The 21,353-nt window shown below is 32.5% G+C and overlaps 1 protein-coding gene across 9 annotated transcripts in view; it reads right to left on the bottom strand.

Moving 5' to 3' along the window:
• Positions 1-272: 272 nt before the first annotated feature.
• The window catches only part of LOC124374943, a 38,684-nt gene continuing 17,603 nt past the window's right edge, over positions 273-21,353 (bottom strand). For 2 of the 9 annotated variants that reach the window (XM_046833076.1, XM_046833074.1), the window contains 4 exons: positions 20,982-21,122; positions 14,996-15,056; positions 6,562-6,624; positions 273-467 (listed from right to left, as the gene is read on the bottom strand). In XM_046833076.1, the coding sequence (XP_046689032.1) occupies positions 274-467; positions 6,562-6,624; positions 14,996-15,056; positions 20,982-21,122 (459 nt within the window). In that variant the 3' untranslated portion in view covers position 273. Of the gene's footprint in view, positions 468-6,561; positions 6,700-9,448; positions 9,552-14,995; positions 15,057-20,981; positions 21,142-21,353 lie in introns of those variants that run through there. The other 7 variants (XM_046833077.1, XR_006923629.1, XM_046833080.1 and 4 more) reach the window with 7 other exon arrangements.

The following is a 21,353-nucleotide window of genomic DNA, read 5'->3' as shown; positions in this document are numbered from 1 at the left end:
TCTGAGAACTGTCCTGTAATACGAATTTTCACAGGTATTGTCATAGAACCTCTGTGAATTAATCCTTACAGTGCCAGAGTCTTTGTGTGAAGAAAATAAAGGCAGTGTCAAGTAGTGTGAAATGTTGCCACACTCAATTAGGTCTCAGACTAATGAAACAGAAACAAAAAATCCTTTGATACTTATTGCGAGTCCAGAACTGTCGTCATTTAACAGTTCTGTGGTATTAAATTAGTGTGTAACATTCAAATAATATTAAAAACCACAACAAATTTAATGATATATATACACTTTATTTATATAATTAATGGACAGAGTATTGACAGGTAAGTACAGAAATATTATCCCTTTGTTAATGGGGAAGTCTATGTACGTCTTTCTCATGAACGAAAGGTCTGGTAGTGAGCTGAGGGTAGTCTCTGCTTCTGGACTCAGCGTCTTCGGCAGGTTTAATACTGGTTTTGGATCTAAAATCAAAGATATTTCTGATATTATACTTACACTTTGTACACTATAAAAAAAACTCCATAATGCTTGTAATAGTTTTATAAGTGAATTGAAATGTCAATGAACAATTATTCTTTAGGTACAAACTAGTGTTTAATACATGACATCTTAAATTTTAACTGGAATATTTCACAGATATAAATCTAAATATTTTAAGGAAATTTCTGCACTTAATTTTACTCCAACAGAATTTGAACTTAATTTTTAACATTTCCTTATTTATGTGAAGGTAAATTATTTTTATACACGATAGTTATGTGTTAATGGGGTGTATTTTATCAACTATTTAACATAACTGAAATACTTTGTTTTGAAACTAAAAAGTAACCTCTCAGAATTATAACGCTGGTAAAATACAATAGGTGACGTATGTTGCAGAGTTAGTAGTTAACAAATAATACAATTTTTGTATGATGCTGTAAGTCCAAATCTAGGCTTTTTTAGCTGTAGAGGTGAAAATTGGCTGTGTCAGTGTGTGGACCATATGGCCTAAAGGGAATGTTCACATGTCAGTATCGCCAACTTCATCACTACACTTACAGGAGGCAGCAAACATATAGTCTTAAGTTGTGAGACCATACAGTTTTGAAAGGTCGGTTAAAGGTTAAAACAAGTTGCCATACCGGTAACTATTAATCTTTTGACGACCAGACCAATAAATTTAATGAGACAACTGTACTGTGGCTATACTTTTAATTTTATAATTATTTTTTATATTTTAATTTTGTTTAACTCTTTGAGTGCCACTGGCATTTTCCAAGTCATATGCATAAATTGCCAGGTTTTTTACATATTAAATATTTGATTTGTGTTATCTTGATGTTTTATTTGATGTATTGTGAAAACTACACTATTACTATGTAATTTCTAAATCCTAACAAATGAAGTACAATATATAAAATGTTGATATCAGGCAGCATTTTGTTTATAAATATATTACTATGATTGTTTTATTGTATAATCATGTATTACACATGAATTTTATGTCCTTTGTCATGGCATAACTGAAAAAAATCTTTAAAAAATATGTTTATATAACAAAATTTACTTCAAACATTTTATTTTATATACATTTTACAAGCTTTTGGGGGGGGGGGGGGAGGAAAGCTGTTTTAAATAAACTATACAACATATTATCATAATTTTATTTTATTTTTTTTCTAACTAAATTAAGAATATGAGACACATCCTTACAAACAAAATTTACTTCATAAAAAAATAAAAATTTCAGTTTTTGCTAAAAAAATGTAAGTGCATACGGTATGTGAAAGGCAATAAAAATCTGAACAAATTTCACATATTATAAAATTTTTGACTGATAAAAAAACATGTAAGGTAACTCAAATACATGTTACTTCAAATTACAAACATTTAGGTAAAAAAACGATAGCAAAAAAGCTATTCATTTGAATTTTTTAAAATAAATTTATTAGAAATAAAATAGAGAACAGCATGCAATTATATTCATGGATTTTTAGAATAAAAAGTTACAACATTTGTTTATATAATAAAAATCCTCCACTTTTTATAAAATAAAATGTTTGAAGTAAATTTTGTTATAAACATATTTTTTAAAGATTTTTTTCAGTTATGCCATGACAAAGGACATAAAATTCATGTATAATACATGATTATACAATAAAACAATCATAGTAATATATTTATAAACAAAATGCTGCCTGATATCAACATTTTATATATTGTACTTCATTTGTTAGGATTTAGAAATTACATAGTAATAGTGTAGTTTTCACAATACATCAAATAAAACATCAACATAACACAAATCAATATGATTAGTAAATGTAGACAAATAACTTACATTTCTTTTGTATAGGTGTCAGAGATTTTGTAAAAACCAAAATAACCCTATTATATTTACAATGGAAACTCACGTTTTTCGCTTGGGCAAAACTCAAATCAATATATTACTTTTAAAAACAAATACGGTAAAACACTGTGTAAGTAACTGTTTTGGTTTGTATTTACTCAAATGCTTTGTTACTGGCACATAAACAACAAGAATGGACCTTACGTAACATAACATGTTACTCGTTCGCTACGTCATATGATTGGAAGACAAAATCACTGCATAGGTACTTCGATATTATCCGGAGCCCACTATTTTTGGAAGAGTTTTCTTTATTGGGGACCAAAACAAACTTCATTATATGTTCCTAGTACTTTCCTTGTTTCATAATGAATCGAAAGTACTCGATGAGTCATACTTTCTGTCACCAAATCACCTACAAATAGGCCTAGATGAGGGACCCTTCAAATAGACCTACTAGAGGCACGAATCACCTGTCACTTTCAAATAGTTAATTGTTGTTACTTTATTTTTGTTTTCATTGATTGTTGCAATGACTTATTAATTTCAAAATAGTTTAAATAAAATCTATTCTTTTTAATACTTTAATATTCATTTTGGTTCTCGATAAGGAAAACGCATGCAAAAATAATAGCCTCTGGATAATACCCAAACAATATATATTTCACAAATCAAAGAGTAAAGAAAACAACGTAAAACTCATATTTATCAATAGTTTGGAACCTATTAAATATAGCTATCCGGTTATTTGGCTAAAATAACCTTGTAATATATAAAATATTATTGAAATACGAAACGTCAAAATAGTGACACAATAGCACTAAAAGGGTTAAAGCTGGAATGATACACGGAAACATCATTATTTGGTTTTTCTCACGTTTGAGTCCATAATTTTATAACGAGATATAAACATTTATATTTCACTATTATGTTGTAAATACACAAATAATAAAAAATTAACAACTTTTTTACACACTGATACAAAAACTCTATTGAATCTATTTAAAAAATTGTTTAATCTCTTTCATTAATACCAGAAAATTGTGTATTCCATTCATAAAGATGTTTTATTAATGAATGCCTAAAGACTAAACGATGCAAGTGGTCGCACAGAATCCATGGAGATGTCAGACTCCACTATAGTAGTTTATGGTTACACTACACTTTACAAATAAAACAGATCATCACAACCCATTCATATGTTAATAATAACGGCCATCAAATCAGTATATTTCCATCATTGTTAGCCAAGAGAAATATTTTTCATTACTACTGTAGGTCAGATTGAGTGATATAAATAGATCAAATTAGAAGTCAAAGCTATAGCAGAAAACTACAAGGGTTGTCCAGAAAGTAACAGATGCTTTGGCCTATTGCAGCCGTAGACAGGACTAGAGCTGCTATCTTGTTATCAAAGCTTTCCTGCACTCAGTATGCATCCAGTGTCTCTCCTACATTGTTCTCTGTAACTTGTTAACAGGTGCACTGCAATACAGAATTCCGGTACTTTTAAGTTACATTCTGGATTTAGGCTCTTTTGGCAACAAACAACAAACAAATTTAAATTTATCACAAATTATCTGATGTCTATAGAAAAGAGAGAATGAGTGATAAAGTAGTCCATTGATTTAAAAAATGGTCGTACTAATATTCATAATGAGGAAAGCAGTGGTAGGACTGATAAACAGGTAATAATAATCAATTCATCTACAATAAATTACAGAACTTTTGCTTTTGGAATATTTTAAGTTTGGTTTCCACGAATTTTGTGCTTGACATGTTCCAAAAATCTTAATGACAGAGCAAAAACAAACACTGGCTGCAACATTAACCTTCTTCAAAGAGTTTGACAGAAATTGTAACAAAGTTATTGATCATATTGTAATTGGGGACGAAACTTGAATGAAGCATTTCAATTGTGAAACAAAAAGGCTGACAAGGAATGCTGCCTTACACCCAAGTACTCGCCTGTACAAATCAGTGGCTGAAATAGCAGATTTCTGCAAGAATGTTATTGAAAAATCATGGGATAATAATGCCTTAATTTTCATAGCAGTTATGGAAAAATAAGAATGTATCTTTAAAATATTTGTAATCAATTTTTTTAATTTTTATTTCAAAATCATTCAATTTCTGGACAGCTCTTGTTTTAACAATTAAAAATAAAACTGTGCAACAAATGTCATTTGTAATTAACTACAGTATTAATCATAATAAACAGTACTGAAACTGAATCAGCTGTAGTTGCCTTCTCGATCAGCTGATTCAATTGTTGATTGTTGCCACAGCTTCGTGTTCATTACTTCTTTCTTATTTGAGGTTAGGTTTTGCTAGCATGGTGCTAACAACGGTAGAGAATGTTTTTATTGTAGAGCATTATTTTCGCTGGTAAGGAATTGGAGACGTGCGGGTGGGCCAAGCTTGCCATACACTGCATTACGTTTTTAGGAACATTTCTACCAAAACCCGCCTAGTAATTATGTGATTCCAAGTGTTGTTGAAAAATTTCAAGAAACAGGTAGTGTTTTAACACAGCGAAAAGGTTTTTCAGGTCACCCAACTACTGTATGTACAAATCAAAACCACGGAAGAGTGTTGCAACAAGTGTTACAGTCATCGAAAAGAAGCCTAGTACGAGCTTCTCTTAAACTGAATATTAGCAATACGTCAATGCGAAGAAGGTTCAAAAACATTGTAGGGGAAATCCCCTACAGGATACAAACTAGACAACCTTCGAACTGTAGAAACAAACTAGCCAGTTCAATACTGTGCTTCAATGTTAGCAGTATGCTATGAAGAACCTGCGCTTCTGAGTGATGTATGGTTTACAGATGAATGTCATGTGCACCTTAATGGTTTCATAAAAAAGCAGACAACACGTTTCTGACATTGTTGTAGACAGGCCACAGCATAGTAAGCGTGTAACCATTTGGTGCGCTGTGTCTGGGAGTGGTATTGTGGGACCATACTTTTTTGAAGGCAACAATGGAGAGATTCTTACTCTAAATCAGTATTGATATAGGGCCATTCTTACTTTTGATACTTGATACTTGATACTTTTGTTTCCGCAGGAAGTTGGCCCATTTTAGGGCTTCTGCAGGTCCAAAACTGCCCTGTATAGGAGGGACAGTGTTTAGGGTAGGGTGGGGTGTTCCAGCCCTTTACAATGATCAAAAAATTGTTCCATGCTATAGAAGGATTGATCTATTAGGAAATTTTTTAGCTCACTCTTGAATTTTTTGTTACAATTGATTGTTCTTATTATTAGTGGTAAAACTTGATAAATTTTTAGTCCAGAGAAATTTGGTTTTTTTTTCAAAAAGAGTAAGTATGTTGCATTGAGAAATTGTTCTTAAATCTAGTTCTTGATCGTTTTGCGAGAGACCTCATAAGATTTTGTCATGCACGAAACCTGCCGTTAAATTCACAGTAGTTCCAGCAAGATGGCGCAACTAGTCACACTGCCTTTAACAACATTGCTTTCCTCCAACAAACCTTTAGCAACCGTCTCATCTCCCTTAGAACAAACTTTCCTTACCCAGCTCACTCCCCCGATCTTACAACACAGAGTGCCAACGTCTGGGGAATGTTGAAAGAAAATATTTTTGTGAGGACCCATCATCTACCATTGTTCAACTCAAAGAAAGAATAACCATGTGTATTAGAGGAATGGAACAACCCATATTCATAAAAATGTGCCAAGCCTACAAGAACGGTACGAGTGTTGCCTCAAAGTGGACGGGGGTCATATTGAACATGGTAATACCTGAGTTTACCGATTTTGCTTCATTTGACTTGTATTTATTGGTAAAATCTATATGTAATTTTACTGTGTTTACCATAATAAAATATGACCATTTCAGTACTATTTATTTTGGCTAATACTGTATTTTAAAAGCTGTAATTTATTAGATACAACCAACTTTTATAATTTTGCTACTTCATTGATGTAGTATAAACATGATTCAGTTAAAAAATACTAAAATTTTACTCAGTTTCTCTTAATATATATTTATCTACTCCCTTTTACTATATAAACTGATAATAACTAAACTGTATATAAACTTAATTATAACGCAAAATGGCGCCATCATGTTTTTCTTATCTAAAACACTACTCTTGCTGCAGACTGGGGTGCAGTAAAGTTAGTATTAGTGTCAGCTGAAACAGAAGAAAGAGAAGAAGCACACAAGACAAACACTCTGCTAAGAAGTGTTACTCACTAAGTGTAAGATGAGTTGCGAGTGTCGCCATCAAGTTCAGATCCAACAAAGTTGAATGGCTAGCTGCCCGCCACCACAACAAGCAAAGCAAACAAACACATCAATAAAAGAGCACCACAGCACATCCTCCTTCAAGCCCTAGAGATAGGCCAAAACCACACATTTCTTCATATAAGGTGTTTCAAATGTTTTCTATATACAACTTGTTGTTAGCATGTTATAGGCACTAAAATTAGACATTTTCTTTTTATGAATATACTTGATTCCACAAATGCTTACTTTCTAAACTTTATTCAAAATTTCAGGATACAAAGGTTTGTTATTTTCCTGTTTTAGACACGAGTGCATGTATCATAACCTAATGCTAGTTTGCAAAAATTCACTTAAAAAAGTAAAAAAAAATTAGATTTATTCAAAATTATCGAGAATTAGATGTACTGGGAGCCATGAACCATGCATATACTATTGTCGAACTAAATACACTTGTCTGGGCAAGACACAAAGAAAACAATGCATCTGACAAAATCACTCATTAAAATAGCTCAATGAGTTTACCTTACGGTTCTTATTTGATAAGGAGAAGTATTATGCAAAGAAAAAATCTCAAACCCACCCACCCAATGTTTCTGTTGTGGATGGAGTAATTTTTAGTCTAGTTTTATATTTTGTTTCATCAGATTTTATAACAACAAGACAATGAGTGACTAATGTCTAAAATGTAACTATAAACAAGAGTTAGATTTGAAAAAAGTAATTTTTAAATTAAGATCACTGCCACATGTTTCAGATATGAGCACCAGTTTGTTTTCACACCAGATATAAACAAGTTTGTTTTCAACGAGACTGTACTCTGCTTGCCTATCAGACCATGTGCAGAGTGGGTACACGACAGGAAGCTACCTTACAGCAGTCTCACAGTCAGTCCAATGATGACTGTTCAGTAGAAAACACAGTGGATATTATGATTAGCGGATTTCAAATCTGCTATAACTATCCAGTGTACTTTCCGACGTGTTTATGGTACTGATCCTCCTCATGCTATAGCATTCAAGAAAAAGAAACCATTAACATCAGAACATCCCCTGAACAAAATAGGACAAGTGACAAAGCACTTATGCCAATTTAGTGTAAGAAGCCCAATAAATTAATTGCTAGATTATGTTCATAACTTGGAATTCTCATAACAACAGAAAAGTATTATGCAAGTGTTTACGTCTTCACACTTACAAAATCCGACTTAAAAATTACTTAAACTTACGGATCAACTAAAACATTATGAAGAAATTTTGAACATTTGCTACAGTTATATGTTACAAAATGAATGACACATGTATATGTATTATTGGTACATGTATTTATTACATGTACAATTCCTCACCTGATAAAGAGGTTAGATTTCGATCCTCGAAATGTTGTGTTATACATTTTGTAACAGATAACGAATGTTCAAAATCCTATTATCCTTTCAAACCTTCCATTGTCAATAATATGAGTTTGCATGTGACATGCTTACAAATATTTACTATGACAAAACGTGTTTAAAAAGGTTCATCCTAACAGACGAACCATAATTGTAGGATATGGAAGTCTGAATAACCTAATGAAATTGGTAAGTATGTTAAAGATTTTCCAAAGTTAAACATGTGGTGCGGTTTGCTGTATGACCGAGTGATTGGTCTATCTTATTTATTGAACAAACTATTACAGAAAATACTTACCTGGACATGCTCCAGCATTTTTCCACAGTTTGAACAAATTGAATAAGAAATTGACAATTATGGTATTTTAATACAATGGCACTTCCACTCTTTAACATACAGTTTCAAAACTGTCTTAATGAAATATTTCCCAAATTTTTGGATCGTACGGCTGGTCCTATTCCTTGGTCTCTAAGAAGCCCCGGTATAACTCCTCTAGACTTTTCCTTATCAGAATACATGAAAAACATTATCTACAGTGAAAAAAATCAGACATTGCAACACAATTACATTTCAAAATTCCATGAACCTGGATAGAAATTGATCATTGGCTGAACCACTGCAGAGCTACTAATGGAGCTTATATTGAAACATTTTAAGGTGTGCACAAACTTATTCAGTTCTACTTAACAAAACCATAAGAGTTTAATTATTTATTGTTTAATAGTAACTAAGTTGTGATTTTTTAAATTTCTGTAACCTTTTTTCAATGATTCTGTGTAGTAAGCAATCTGAATTTCACACTCATTCCATTAGGTAATATTCATTCAGCCATTGTATGGTACAAATAAAACAAATTATTAATTTAATGGCTAAAATAAAACAAAACAAAAAACAATAAAGGAAATTACAAAAATTTAAATTTATTAAACTATAATTTATAAACATTTTCATAATATGACAGGATCATAATGAGTGGTTGCATTCAAAGAATAAATTAGTTAAATATATAACATTCTTTGTAAGGAATTTTAAATTATTACTCATAATGATTTAGAATTTAATGATTGTTTATTGTTCAAAAAGATGGAGAAATAACACACAAAATTATTATTTCGGATTGTAAAAGATATTTCTTTTGAAAACTTACATTTAACTTAATAATCACACAGAGACACAGCTACACATCAAATTGTTACAAATATTTTGTGTTTTCAAGCCTCCCTCAACAATACATTTATTCCCATTATATGGTATATTTTATGTTTTGTTTTCATAATTTAAACTAAAACTACTAAATTAGCCGTCAAAAACGAGCCGGGTTAATACAAGCTGTATTAGTTCCCATTTAAAATATGCCACACAGTCCAGCCCAATTTTCGAGTGCCACTCCACACTTCCTGCGCTTGAGTGTCTCCCTCCGATTCAGCAACTCTTTCAAACGGATCACACAAGTCAGATATGCATACCGTGAAGTGAGATTGAAACTAGAGAAGAAGATACGCCATCCACAACAGATACTGTGCTGTTCTTGGCTATCGAAAACAATGTCCTCTGCAGGACTGACTCCATCTTCAGTGAAAAAACCAATAAATCGCTAGTTACTGATTTATTATGCAATTTGTATTAGATTATCAATATGTACAAGGGCTATTCAGAAGGTAAGGAACGTTTTGGAATTATAAAAAACCAAATACAAGAAAAACAATATGTTATATACTAGTGACAGAGGGACTAAAATACTACTTTTCTACATAATCACCAAACAAATTCAGGCACTTATAATAGTGATGGATAAGCTTTGAAATTCCTGTGTCATAGAATTTCTGCCTGTAATCTCAGCCCCACAGTGACACCTCCTCATCGTTGTCAAAACACTGTGTTGTTAGCCAGGTCTTCATTTTTGGGAACAAGTGAAAATCACTTGGAGCAAGATAAGGACTGCAAAGGGATGAGGAAAATGTTCCCAGTTGAATGAGTTCAAGAGTTCTTGCGTATGGTTTGCTGTGTGAGGTCGGACATTGTTATGCAAAAGCAAAATTTTTGATGAAAATTTTCCTCTGCCTATGTTTTGAACAGCTCTCCTAAGATTTTGCAATGTTTGGCAGTAACGCTCACAGTTTACTGTTGTACCATGCTCTAGAAAGTCAATAAGAACCTCTGTGTTTGTGAAACGTGGTATTTACAAATCATTTGGTCAACTTTGACGACCAGTTCATCAGTCACTTTGCTCGGATGTCACTTTTTTCTTGATCACTGATTTCCTCTTAATTTTTGTTCTGCCATTTTTAAACTGAATGCAACACTTTCTGACAGAACATCCAGTCATTACAGTTTTCAGAATTTATTTTTAAGGTCAAGGCAAACCATTATCTAACTGATAATGTGCTAACTACATTTATTAGCCAGACATACATAATATATGTTCATTTTTTTAAGTTCTGAAATTGTTAAAAAGTCATTATAAAATTTTGAATGGTAGCCAACAAACGTTACTTTTATTCTATTTCTACGGGTTACATAGGCGCAGACCTATGTATCAAAATGATTAAGAAGTCAATCTTAATTTTGTACAAAAATATGCTAATTTTCATTTTAATTTAAAAAAAAAATAACAAGACATACTAATAAACTGAGAATAGCATAAACAAGTAACTAATGTTACAAGAAATATAAAAATTGGAAAAGTATAAAAAAACTTTCACAGGATATTAGTGTTGAAAATTTAGTTAGGTCAGAAGAAGTAAATGTTGGTCCACTGGACAAGGTGTTATTTGGTTTATTTTAACTATGCCCTTTGACATAAGCTAGCACAAATTGTTGGAAAAAACTTTTTATGAAAACTTACGTTTGATTTTTCTAAGACTTTAATTACAATATATCCAGAACAACTGTAATTTGTTTCAAAGAGATAAGCTAAAACTTTTGCAATATTTAATAATTCATGGCTTTAATTTTTTTAAATTATAACATTGTTGGAACAAGTTTCTTTCCACATTCCAAAACTAATTTCAATATATGTTTAAAAATGTTAATCTTCAATAACTGAGTTATATTTTACTTAAAATACAAAAATGTTTTAAATGTACCATAATCTAATATTGAAATTTGCATTAAAGTTACTTAATTGAAATACATATACAAAAAATATTATATAACTACTTTAAAACATAACTTTCATTACAATTTTTCTTTTATTTGTGGATTTGATAACTTTTTATTCCACTAAAAAAAAATTTTCCACTAAACAAATTTTATTCCACTGGAATAAGTTAACCCACCTACGTTTTACCAACTCTTATTATTTAATATTACAATTAAGCACTGATGCATTAAAAGTCTGTTGGTTGCTTTTATATCAATAAACCGGTACATAAACTTCATCTATTGAACATGTAGAGTTAAAGTAATTATACAAATGTATCTAATATCTGCAATCAATAAAAATAATGTCAACTTATTATTTACAGAACAGTGTTTTCTACTGCCCAAATTCATACCAACACAATAGTTAGATGTTAATCAAATCAAAATTCAAACAAAATCCCATTTCCATTAAATTTTTGGACAGCTAACTTTTCAATTACAACTGTTTACAAAAACTATCCAATAATAAATTATACAAAAAATTCCTATATGGTGACTGTCATGCAAGTGCTATCAATGCTCATACCCTCACATTGCCTAACATACCCTAAACTTTGCCATTTTATTCCGTTTAAATAGCTTTCATATTCATTTTTTTATAACGTACATTTTCTAAGACAATATTTTCTAATTTGCAATAAAGTTAGGCAGACCACAACGTAGTGAAACACGTTCTCATTTTCATGCATGTTGCACAATGAACAAGTAAAGTTTCCGTCCCGCAACCATGGCTTGTAGTTGAGGTCTACAAGTGCGGCTCCGGCCTTAATTGCACAAGATATAATGCTGATATCTGTGTTATCAGTGAGGAATGACCTGTCGCCAAGGTCGATGTTGAGAGTCAGGTATTGTGTGAGTGGTACAGAGAGTGGTCCTCACTCTGCCTACACAGTCAAGAGTAACATTTACAAGAGAGTACATTTATAAGTTTTAGTTATAAATGTATACATATATATGTTAGTTTAACTTTTATGAGGTTAAGTGGTAGAGAGGACTTTATAGTCCTAACTTCGCCTCTATAATAAAGTCATTTTTCATTTCATTTCATTTCAGTCAGCGCCCCATAATTTCTTGATGAAATATTTTTGAACCAACTAAACCTTCTCATTTTTCTAATCATCCCCACACCACCATAACAAAAAATAAACCGTATTATTGTATTGTAACACATGTACTTAGCACTCAATGGGACTTTGTTATTTTGTTTTAAATCCCCCAAATCTAACTGATTGCAAATTTTGCCGATTTTGATTTTTCTTTGAAATGTAATTTCCAGGATAAAGTTCTATTAAGACTTATTCCCAAATGTTTATACTCATTTACCACCTCCACCATTTTACCTTTGTATACCTATTGGTCATTGGCTCCCAGTTTACCCCCTTTCCTAAAAACAACTTTTGATTTATTCAAATTTACCTGTAAATTCCAACTTTCACAATAAGTTTCCAATCCGTTGATCATGCGCTGGAGGCCTGCAGCTGTAGGCGCTATCAGTATAATATCGTCCGCGAACATCAACACATTAACTCGCTTGCCTCCAAAGTTGCATTCTCCTCCCAAAGCATCCGGTAAATCATTAATAATAAGAGAAAATTATAACAGACTCAAAATGCAGCCCTGTCTGAGACCCATCTGTATGGCAAAACTGCGGGTCACCCCCTACCTGTACCACACACTAGCAGACGTGCTATTATACAGGTGTTTTATAGTCTGTAACATCCACGTCGATACCCCTAAACATAATATCTTATATATTAACGATTTTCTGTCGATAAAATCAAACGCAGAGGTGAAGTCCACAAAAATTAAATACAATTTTCCTGTATCCATTGATAAACTTAAACTTATCATACATGTTAAATTAAATATATTATCAATTGGGGAATAATCCTTTCTAAAATCAGCTTGAAATTCAGTAATAATTTTTTTTCCTCATTCAATTATAAAACCTGTTATTCAACATACCAGTAAACAATTTAGCAATACAATCAATACACGAAAGTCCACGGTAATTTGTTGCCACAATTGGACTTTCTCTTTTATGTAACGGGTAAACTATGGATTTTTTGAAACTTTCTGTTATAATGCCATCTTTATAAATTTTGTTATAAATTCTTAGTATTGTGGTAAGTAAGGAATTTGGAGCAGTTTTGAAAAATACATAGGGAACTCTGTCAGAGCCTGGGGCTTTATCAGACTTAGCTTTTAATAATACAGTTTTTAATTCAATTACAGAGAATTCCGCGTCTAAGTGATAATCTGCTACTGCCGCCTCTGCATAGCTGACACCACTGGCTAGTAGTGGAGGGTTCAATAGATTTTCAAAGGGCTTAATCCACTCTTAGGTGTAATACTGCCTATATGCTTATTAGAATGTCTTTTAAAATGATTGATCGTCCACCAATAGTTCTTTGTATCTTTGATTTGAGTTAGATTGTGAACGACTTTATTATAATATCCAATTTTTTTGTCTCTACACATAACTTTGTATAGTTTATTTGCTTCCAAATATTCCATTCTAACGCTGCTAGGGTTTGTTCTGTGAAAAGTATTAAATTCACTTAAATACACATTTTCTTAATTTTAAATATTGATAATCAAACCAAATCTGTTTGTTCTTTAAATAATTTGTACGATTATGTATTAATTTGAAATTTGCTGCATTATGCTTTCAGTTACCCAACATACACTTTCTTGGTTGTCATCACTCAACTCATAACCTATAAATACACTATTTTATCAACATATTTTCTATTACCGTTATCTGTCCATTTAAATTTAGGCAACAATGGTAGTGGTCTTTCCCCCTATCCTCTTTCCTTAATGGTAAGGTCACTCACTTCCAAAGTCACTTTGATTGGCAAATGGTCAGAACTGGGGTGAGAAACTACTTGAAAGTCACTGACGAGGTGTAAACAGTCTATTGACACTGCCACCAAATCAATAACAGAGCAGCCCATAGCACCTACAAAAGTGAATTCTCATTTTTTATCTCCTGGAGATAATCCGTTTAAAATAATTAACCCTAAATGATCGAATGGTTTCAATACTCATTTCCCTTTCCCATTCAAAATAGAATCTTTGGATTTTCTGATAACACTAAAGTCACTATTTAATTCCTTTAACATTAGTTTGGTTATACTCTGCATACTGATATATATTTTTTGCAAAAGTTGGCTTTCAATTTATTACAAATACGACCCAGCAATATATCTACCAAAGCTAGCCAATCTTGTCGCCGGACTGACCTGAATTTTGAAATCTCTAAATTTATTTACAATAAATTTGATGTCCTATTCAGAACAAAAATTTCCAAGGCTACTCTGCCTACTGTGTTGGCAAGTTACAACTGAGAGCTTATTGCCGGTCTGATCCTCACTGACTAACGAACGCACTGTTAGTACAGATAAGGCAGAACTATAATTATTAAGTTAGTGTTGTCCTGACCTTACATAACATTCATAATTTCCTGTTTCTAACGAAATTCAAATTCCTTAAAAATAACTCTTTTAGCCAATGCATAAACAATTGTGTAGTCAACTGCAGTAAGAAGCACTCAACTCAAGCACAGTTCTTTAGGGACCTTTGAGAATTCCATAAAAAAAATCTATTGTCTACTGTAAAGTAATATTGCTAAGCTTTCTTTAATTTTTACATTTAAAATCAGAAAATAATGTAAAAAAATACTTCTAACACTCTGGCAAATTTTGGTCCGTCAAACTACAGGTAAGCCCAATGGGTGTGGCTGCACATCTTGTGATAGCCACCATATGGAATTAGTTTGCATATATATCAAACAGACTTCTTTATGTTAATTAATCACACATAAAATGGAGAAGGAAACACAAGACCTTGGGTGGTTTACTTACAATCAAGAGGATTGGTCAGCCCACTGCTCACCCAGTCGAAGTGAGCGTCCGGAACAGATTCCTGTTAAACAACAAAATATTTTTATTTTATTTAATCTTTTATGCAAAAAAATAAAAAACAGTTTATATATTTGCATATATATGTATATATATATATATATATTTATATATGCTATTAGCACTTTTATGTTAATATCTTTATTTCTAATGTAATAATATAAAATAAATATGTAAATGATAGAAAAAACAAAGAATAATGCTTCTTAAATAACAATTAATACTTAAAAATCAAAAGAAGAAAAGAAAAACCTTAGTATGGATTATGAAATGTCATTCAGCAAAAGATACGGAGCCACAAAATGTTCGGGTATAGCCAGACTTGTATTTATATGTTACTAACTACTGTTAAAACTGTTGTAAAAGCAGTATTAAAAAAGAGAGGTGCTTTGGCCTGGAAGTTATTGAGCACATAGTGGTATGTGTGTATTTTGTAAAAAAATAATAGAAAGTAGAAAGTTAAATAAAACAATTTGGATTTTTGATTATTATATGTATGAGGAAGTAAAATTTCATCTATAGTCATCTAGTTCTTCATTTTACATTTATATAAAAGGAAATCTTATAAAAATTTGTCTAATGGTCAGAACAGGAAAATAAAAATAGCTGATCCCTGTCAGGTGACTTTGAATCTTGTTAGAATTAAGGAATGGTTTGATCACAATTCTCCAATTGTAAATATCACAAAGATGGAACATCTCCCTTTTTGTTCAAAAAGTCAAAATTATCCAGGTCCAATACTCCTCAGGTTGCATTCCTGTGACTGCGGCATAGTTGAACGTGTGGAACAATATAAGTACCTTCAGGTAATAACAGATAGAAAAATGAGCTGGGTTCCATATATTCAATACATAAAAAAATGTTTGAATACTATGATCTATGCCTTGGGGTGGTGTTATTTGGCTATGTTTGAGTCGCAAGTTCAAGGAACTGTCATGAAAATAGTTATTAATAAAAACCAAAAATATCCAAAGTCAACAAGATTCAAAGTCACCTGACAGATAGTCCCTCCACGGGCAATCGGTGTAAACCAGGACCGTGCCATCAGCAAAAAGGAACAATCTACTTAGCTGAATCATTGATATGTTATATAAATAAAAAGAAGTGGGCAAGGGAGCTATCTTGGATTATGCCATATTCATTTTCCGTTATAACAATTTCAATTCCATTTATTACCACTTCCTGGATGCGATTTTTAAAATATGTAGTACACCTTTTCAAAGCATTATTTGTAATATTGTCTACTAAGTCATTTTCACTATCCGTGTTCGTGTCATCATCACATAAATAAAGGTAATCGTCTATTTGAGCGTCAGATATTTCCATGGTACAATAAATACTAGAAACAAAACCATAAAATACTCCAGAGGAATGACATGCAACAGTAACCCACAGTAGCTGTCTGTACTGAGTGACTACAGCAACCAATCAAGGTGCAAACACTCATGACAGAGGATCACGGAAGTGCTGACATCTAGTAGAAAATGCCAGAACTACTTGCACAACGGTTTTCATAAAAATGCTTATTGCTCAATATTATGGCAGATAACATAATAAAACAGGAACAACATAAGTAACACATTAATCAGTAGCACATTTTTAAGCAATTTTCATGAACATATTATCACGTCAAAAACTGTGAAGGGGTTAAACACCAACATATGTCATTTTTTGTAGTACTTTTTTATGGTCTACTACCAAAAGCTTTTTCCAGATCTAAAAATGTTATTAGAACTTTATCTTTGCAACTAACTTAATGATGATTTTTGTAATTTCTAAAAGTGCATTATTAGAATTCACGTCTTCATGAAATTTAAACTGTATGTTTGTAATTATTTTATTTTCATTTAAAAATTTAGAACATTGTTTTTTTAGTACATTTCTCTATTACTTTAGAAATAGTCAACAAGAGGGATATGGATCTGGAATTGACCATGGATGTTTGAACGGCTGTCATTTTTGACACGGTTATCCGTTTGAGGTCGGGTTTGCGGCTCTGTACTCTACTAATAAAGACCTTTTATTTGATATGCATATCGACCTATGCTTACATTTAAGATTTTCTTCTGACTCCTAGCGGGCCGCCCCCCTGAGGATGTAGCGGATCACTGAATATGTGATAAAATTAGATTTTTATGTCCAGTAACTTGTGTAAGGTTTTGTATCTCTATTTTAAATATTTGGAAAAATATTTAACCGACCCGAGACTTTTTGGACCCAAACTCTAGCCATCTTTGAACGGCTGTCATTTTTGACTCGGTTACCCGTTTGAAGTCGGGTCTGGGGCTCTGTACTCTACTAATAAAGACCTTTTATTTGATATGCATATCAACCTATGCTTACATTTAAGAATTTCTTCTGACTCCTAGCGGGCCGCCCCCCTGAGGATGTAGCGGATCACTGAATATGTGATAAAATTAGATTTTTATGTCCAGTAACTTGTGTAAGGTTTTGTATCTCTATTTTAAATATTTGGAAAAATATTTAACCGACCCGAGACTTTTTGGACCCAAACTCTAGCCATCTTTGAACGGCTGTCATTTTTGACTCGGTTACCCGTTTGAAGTCGGGTCTGGGGCTCTGTACTCTACTAATAAAGACCTTTTATTTGATATGCATATCAACCTATGCTTACATTTAAGAATTTCTTCTGACTCCTAGCGGGCCGCCCCCCTGAGGATGTAGCGGATCACTGAATATGTGATAAAAATAGATTTTTATGTCCAGTAACTTTGTGTAAGGTTTTGTAGCTCTATTTTAAATATTTGGAAAAATATTTAACCGACCCGAGACTCTTTGGACCCAAACTCTAGCCATCTTTGAACGGCTGTAATTTTTGACTCGGTTATCCGTTTGAAGTCGGGTTTGCGGGCTCTGTACTCTACTAATAAAGACCTTTTATTTGATATGCATATCAACCTATGCTTACATTTAAGATTTTCTTCTGACTCCTAGCGGGCCGCCCCCCTGAGGATGTAGCGGATCACTGGAATATGTGATAAAAGTAGATTTTTATGTCCAGTAACTTTGTGTAAGGTTTTGTAGCTCTATTTTAAATATTTGGAAAAATATTTAACCGACCCGAGACTCTTTGGACCCAAACTCTAGCCATCTTTGAACGGCTGTAATTTTTGACTCGGTTATCCGTTTGAAGTCGGGTTTGCGGCTCTGTACTCTACTAATAAAGACCTTTTATTTGATATGCATATCAACCTATGCTTACATTTAAGATTTTCTTCTGACTCCTAGCGGGCCGCCCCCCTGAGGATGTAGCGGATCACGGAATATGTGATAAATGTAGATTTTTATGTCCAGTAACTTTGTGTAAGGTTTTGTAGCTCTATTTTAAATATTTGGAAAAATATTTAACCGACCCGGGACTTTTTGGACACCCTGTATAACACACAGAAATATGGCTAGTGAGACCGTAATAGTTCAAATTAGTTGGCAACGACAACCAAAGATTGGTATGGCTCTTCATTTACATTGTAAAAATATGCTAAACAAAAATAGTCCAATTGATACAAAATATTTCTACAGAAATAAAATGTGTTCATTCAGATTTTGCCAAGAATCGCACACTTGTAATAAGTACATAAATATCAAATGAAACCAGCCATTTAGTCAAGTTGGAAATTGTGGAGAGATAGAAACATCTGATGTACCAGTTGTAACACTTGCTACCAAGCACCACAGTGGTCAATACTAGGAGATACTGAACGTTCTGTTATATTAACAGAACAAAGGGTATAGCATAGAAAGGTCTCACTTTGGCTACCGAGCACCACAGTGGCCAATACTGGGAGACACCACACACTACTACTTTTAATTATGTAACTAAATGTGTCATACTGAATTACATTGTAATTTAACACTTTATTTCACTTATTTAATATTCTTAATTTCTCTCTGAAAACAGTGTGATTTTAATACTCCTACATTATGCACAGTAATGAACCACCATCAATAAGTGAAATATCTTCCAGAGACGTGTTAAAGTCATATTACTAAATAGTTTTGACAGAACAAGCATTTTTTTATTTTTCATAGGTAAAATACATTTGCATTATCATATGAAATCTGTCAACGTTTCTGTTATTACGATTGATCTATTTTATATGTAACAAATCGCTATCTATTTATTTAAAAACATATTATTATTATTGTTTAATTTCACTTCTCAAATCAGTCCTTCGCCACTCAAACAACTTAATAGGTAGTTTTTTAAGTAAAATTTTAAAAGGCACTTCGACTTCCATAAAAGCTTAATGTTATCTATGGAACACATATCTCAGAATCAAAAAGAGTGATTCGTAATTTATTTTTTATTTTTAAAAAAGATTTATTTTTTATCTAATTTGTCCCACGAGTTTAATTTATTTTACCTTTCCAAAAATGTGATTTTATAAAAACAAAGTATTTTCAAAATATTTTTGGCAAAATCATTTTTTAATTCAGAAAGTACTATATTTGAGATTTTAAGAAAATTCTCATGGGAGGAACTAATATTTACAATTAAAGAAATTGTATAAAATGTCATTGAAATATATGGTAATTTTTGAGAAATGGGTTCCAAGTTTTTGAATTTTAGAAAAGAATAATAACATGACGTTTTAATGACACTTTGCTTTAATGGCTTCAACACTGCATGAGAGGGTTATCTAGCTCTTCTTCATATTGGTAGAAGGTCTGTGATGGCTTTTTCTGCTGTAAAACCCACACTTCATCCATTCGTTTTAGATGATGACCATGTTTTGACCAGGTTCCAGCTCTAAAGCTTCAAAAATCTTTAGCTTTAAAACACAACCCTAATTAAAAGACAGCACTGCATTATGGACACCAAACTGGAGAGCACCTAAGCTTAAATATGTCCTCTTTGGTGAACAAGCCCATATGAGGTTGTTCAGAGAATCATTCGGATTTTGAGATCTTCCCTTCAGGCATTTATGCGGTTTTTCTACCACTCAAGGTTTTAAAAATGGGTTTATTTCTTCCAACAGTATACCTAGTAGATGAAAATGGTGATTGTGATCACATGTTTCGTTCTCCCTCTACACTCGATTATATTTACATAAGATGTCATCAATTTCTGGGCAAAGTATGTGCAGAAGATTTTGATTGGAGGACTGGACATGACTAAAGTGCTCACACCCCGCTTGTATATTATGAGATTTTGTCAGAAATTGACTTCCATTAGCAAGTTTTTTTTCCTTTTATTTTTGTCAATGTAAGACCTGTCAGATTCACATCCTCTTTTGGAGATGGCTCACACACCCAAGTTCATTTATTTCAACATTAAGACCATAGAGGTTTGGAATTAACAACTGCTGCATGGCCATTGAAATCACCATAATCAAGGCAAACAGTGGAAAGTTTTTGTAAAAAAGTGTATGCAAGAAGTTTTTTATAAATTATTACAATATATTGGCAGAAGAGATGTACTATGTTTTATATATCACTGAAAACAGGAAATGTCAAAGAATAGCGATCAACAAAACACCATAACGTAAAAAGTATTTGTATCCTTTAAAAATTCATCAAACCTAGACTGAATCTTGGAAAAACAATAAATTTGTCAGTATTGTGAATAGAAGTCTGATTAGAATTCAGTGTTAATCATTCTAAGCATCCTATACATATTTAGTGTTTTCATCAGTCATATTAAATCAATCTTAGATATTGCATTATTGAAGTAAAAAAAGATAACTGGCTTATGGCGGCCAAGCGTTCATAGCAAATGTTGCTTTTTGATCCTTCGATGTTGGCTCTTCCTATCATTGTGAAGCAGAATTCGCCAAGCGTCGGATTGTTCAAAGGACAATCTGATAAGGTCATCTATGGTCCAGTTTACATTAAGTTTATTGGCTCACTATTATCTAAATAATTACTGCTAACAATAAACAACAATTATCAGAGAAAGATATCACACCTGTGTGGTGACCGGCTGTGTAGTAACCGCTGGCTGCGGTGATGGCTGTAGGGGCTCTGTCGCCTTGACCGGCTCTAAGGGTCCGCAGCTCAGATTGGCGGCAAACCTCGGCACTGCTGAGTTGTTCCACGGCATGTACAGCTGGACACCACACGTCAAGCTTACAACACCACCACCGCCACTTACAACTAGGTAGACATCAGCCCCTCTCCAAGAGTTTTGACAAAAATGGGTGTTGGGGAAAACTCACTGCAGCGTAGCTGTATGATTCAATAGTGTCAACTTTCCTTCCCCATGTGATGTTTGAGGTATTTTAATGCTTTATTTAGAATATATTATTCAGTCAATATGTGTTAAAATAACAGGATACTA

The sequence above is a fragment of the Homalodisca vitripennis genome, unplaced genomic scaffold (genome assembly GCF_021130785.1).
Source record: "Homalodisca vitripennis isolate AUS2020 unplaced genomic scaffold, UT_GWSS_2.1 ScUCBcl_11398;HRSCAF=20645, whole genome shotgun sequence".
Taxonomy (NCBI): Eukaryota; Metazoa; Arthropoda; class Insecta; order Hemiptera; family Cicadellidae; genus Homalodisca; species Homalodisca vitripennis.
Note: the sequence above shows the minus strand (reverse complement) of the source record. Positions and strands in the feature narration are given on the sequence as shown.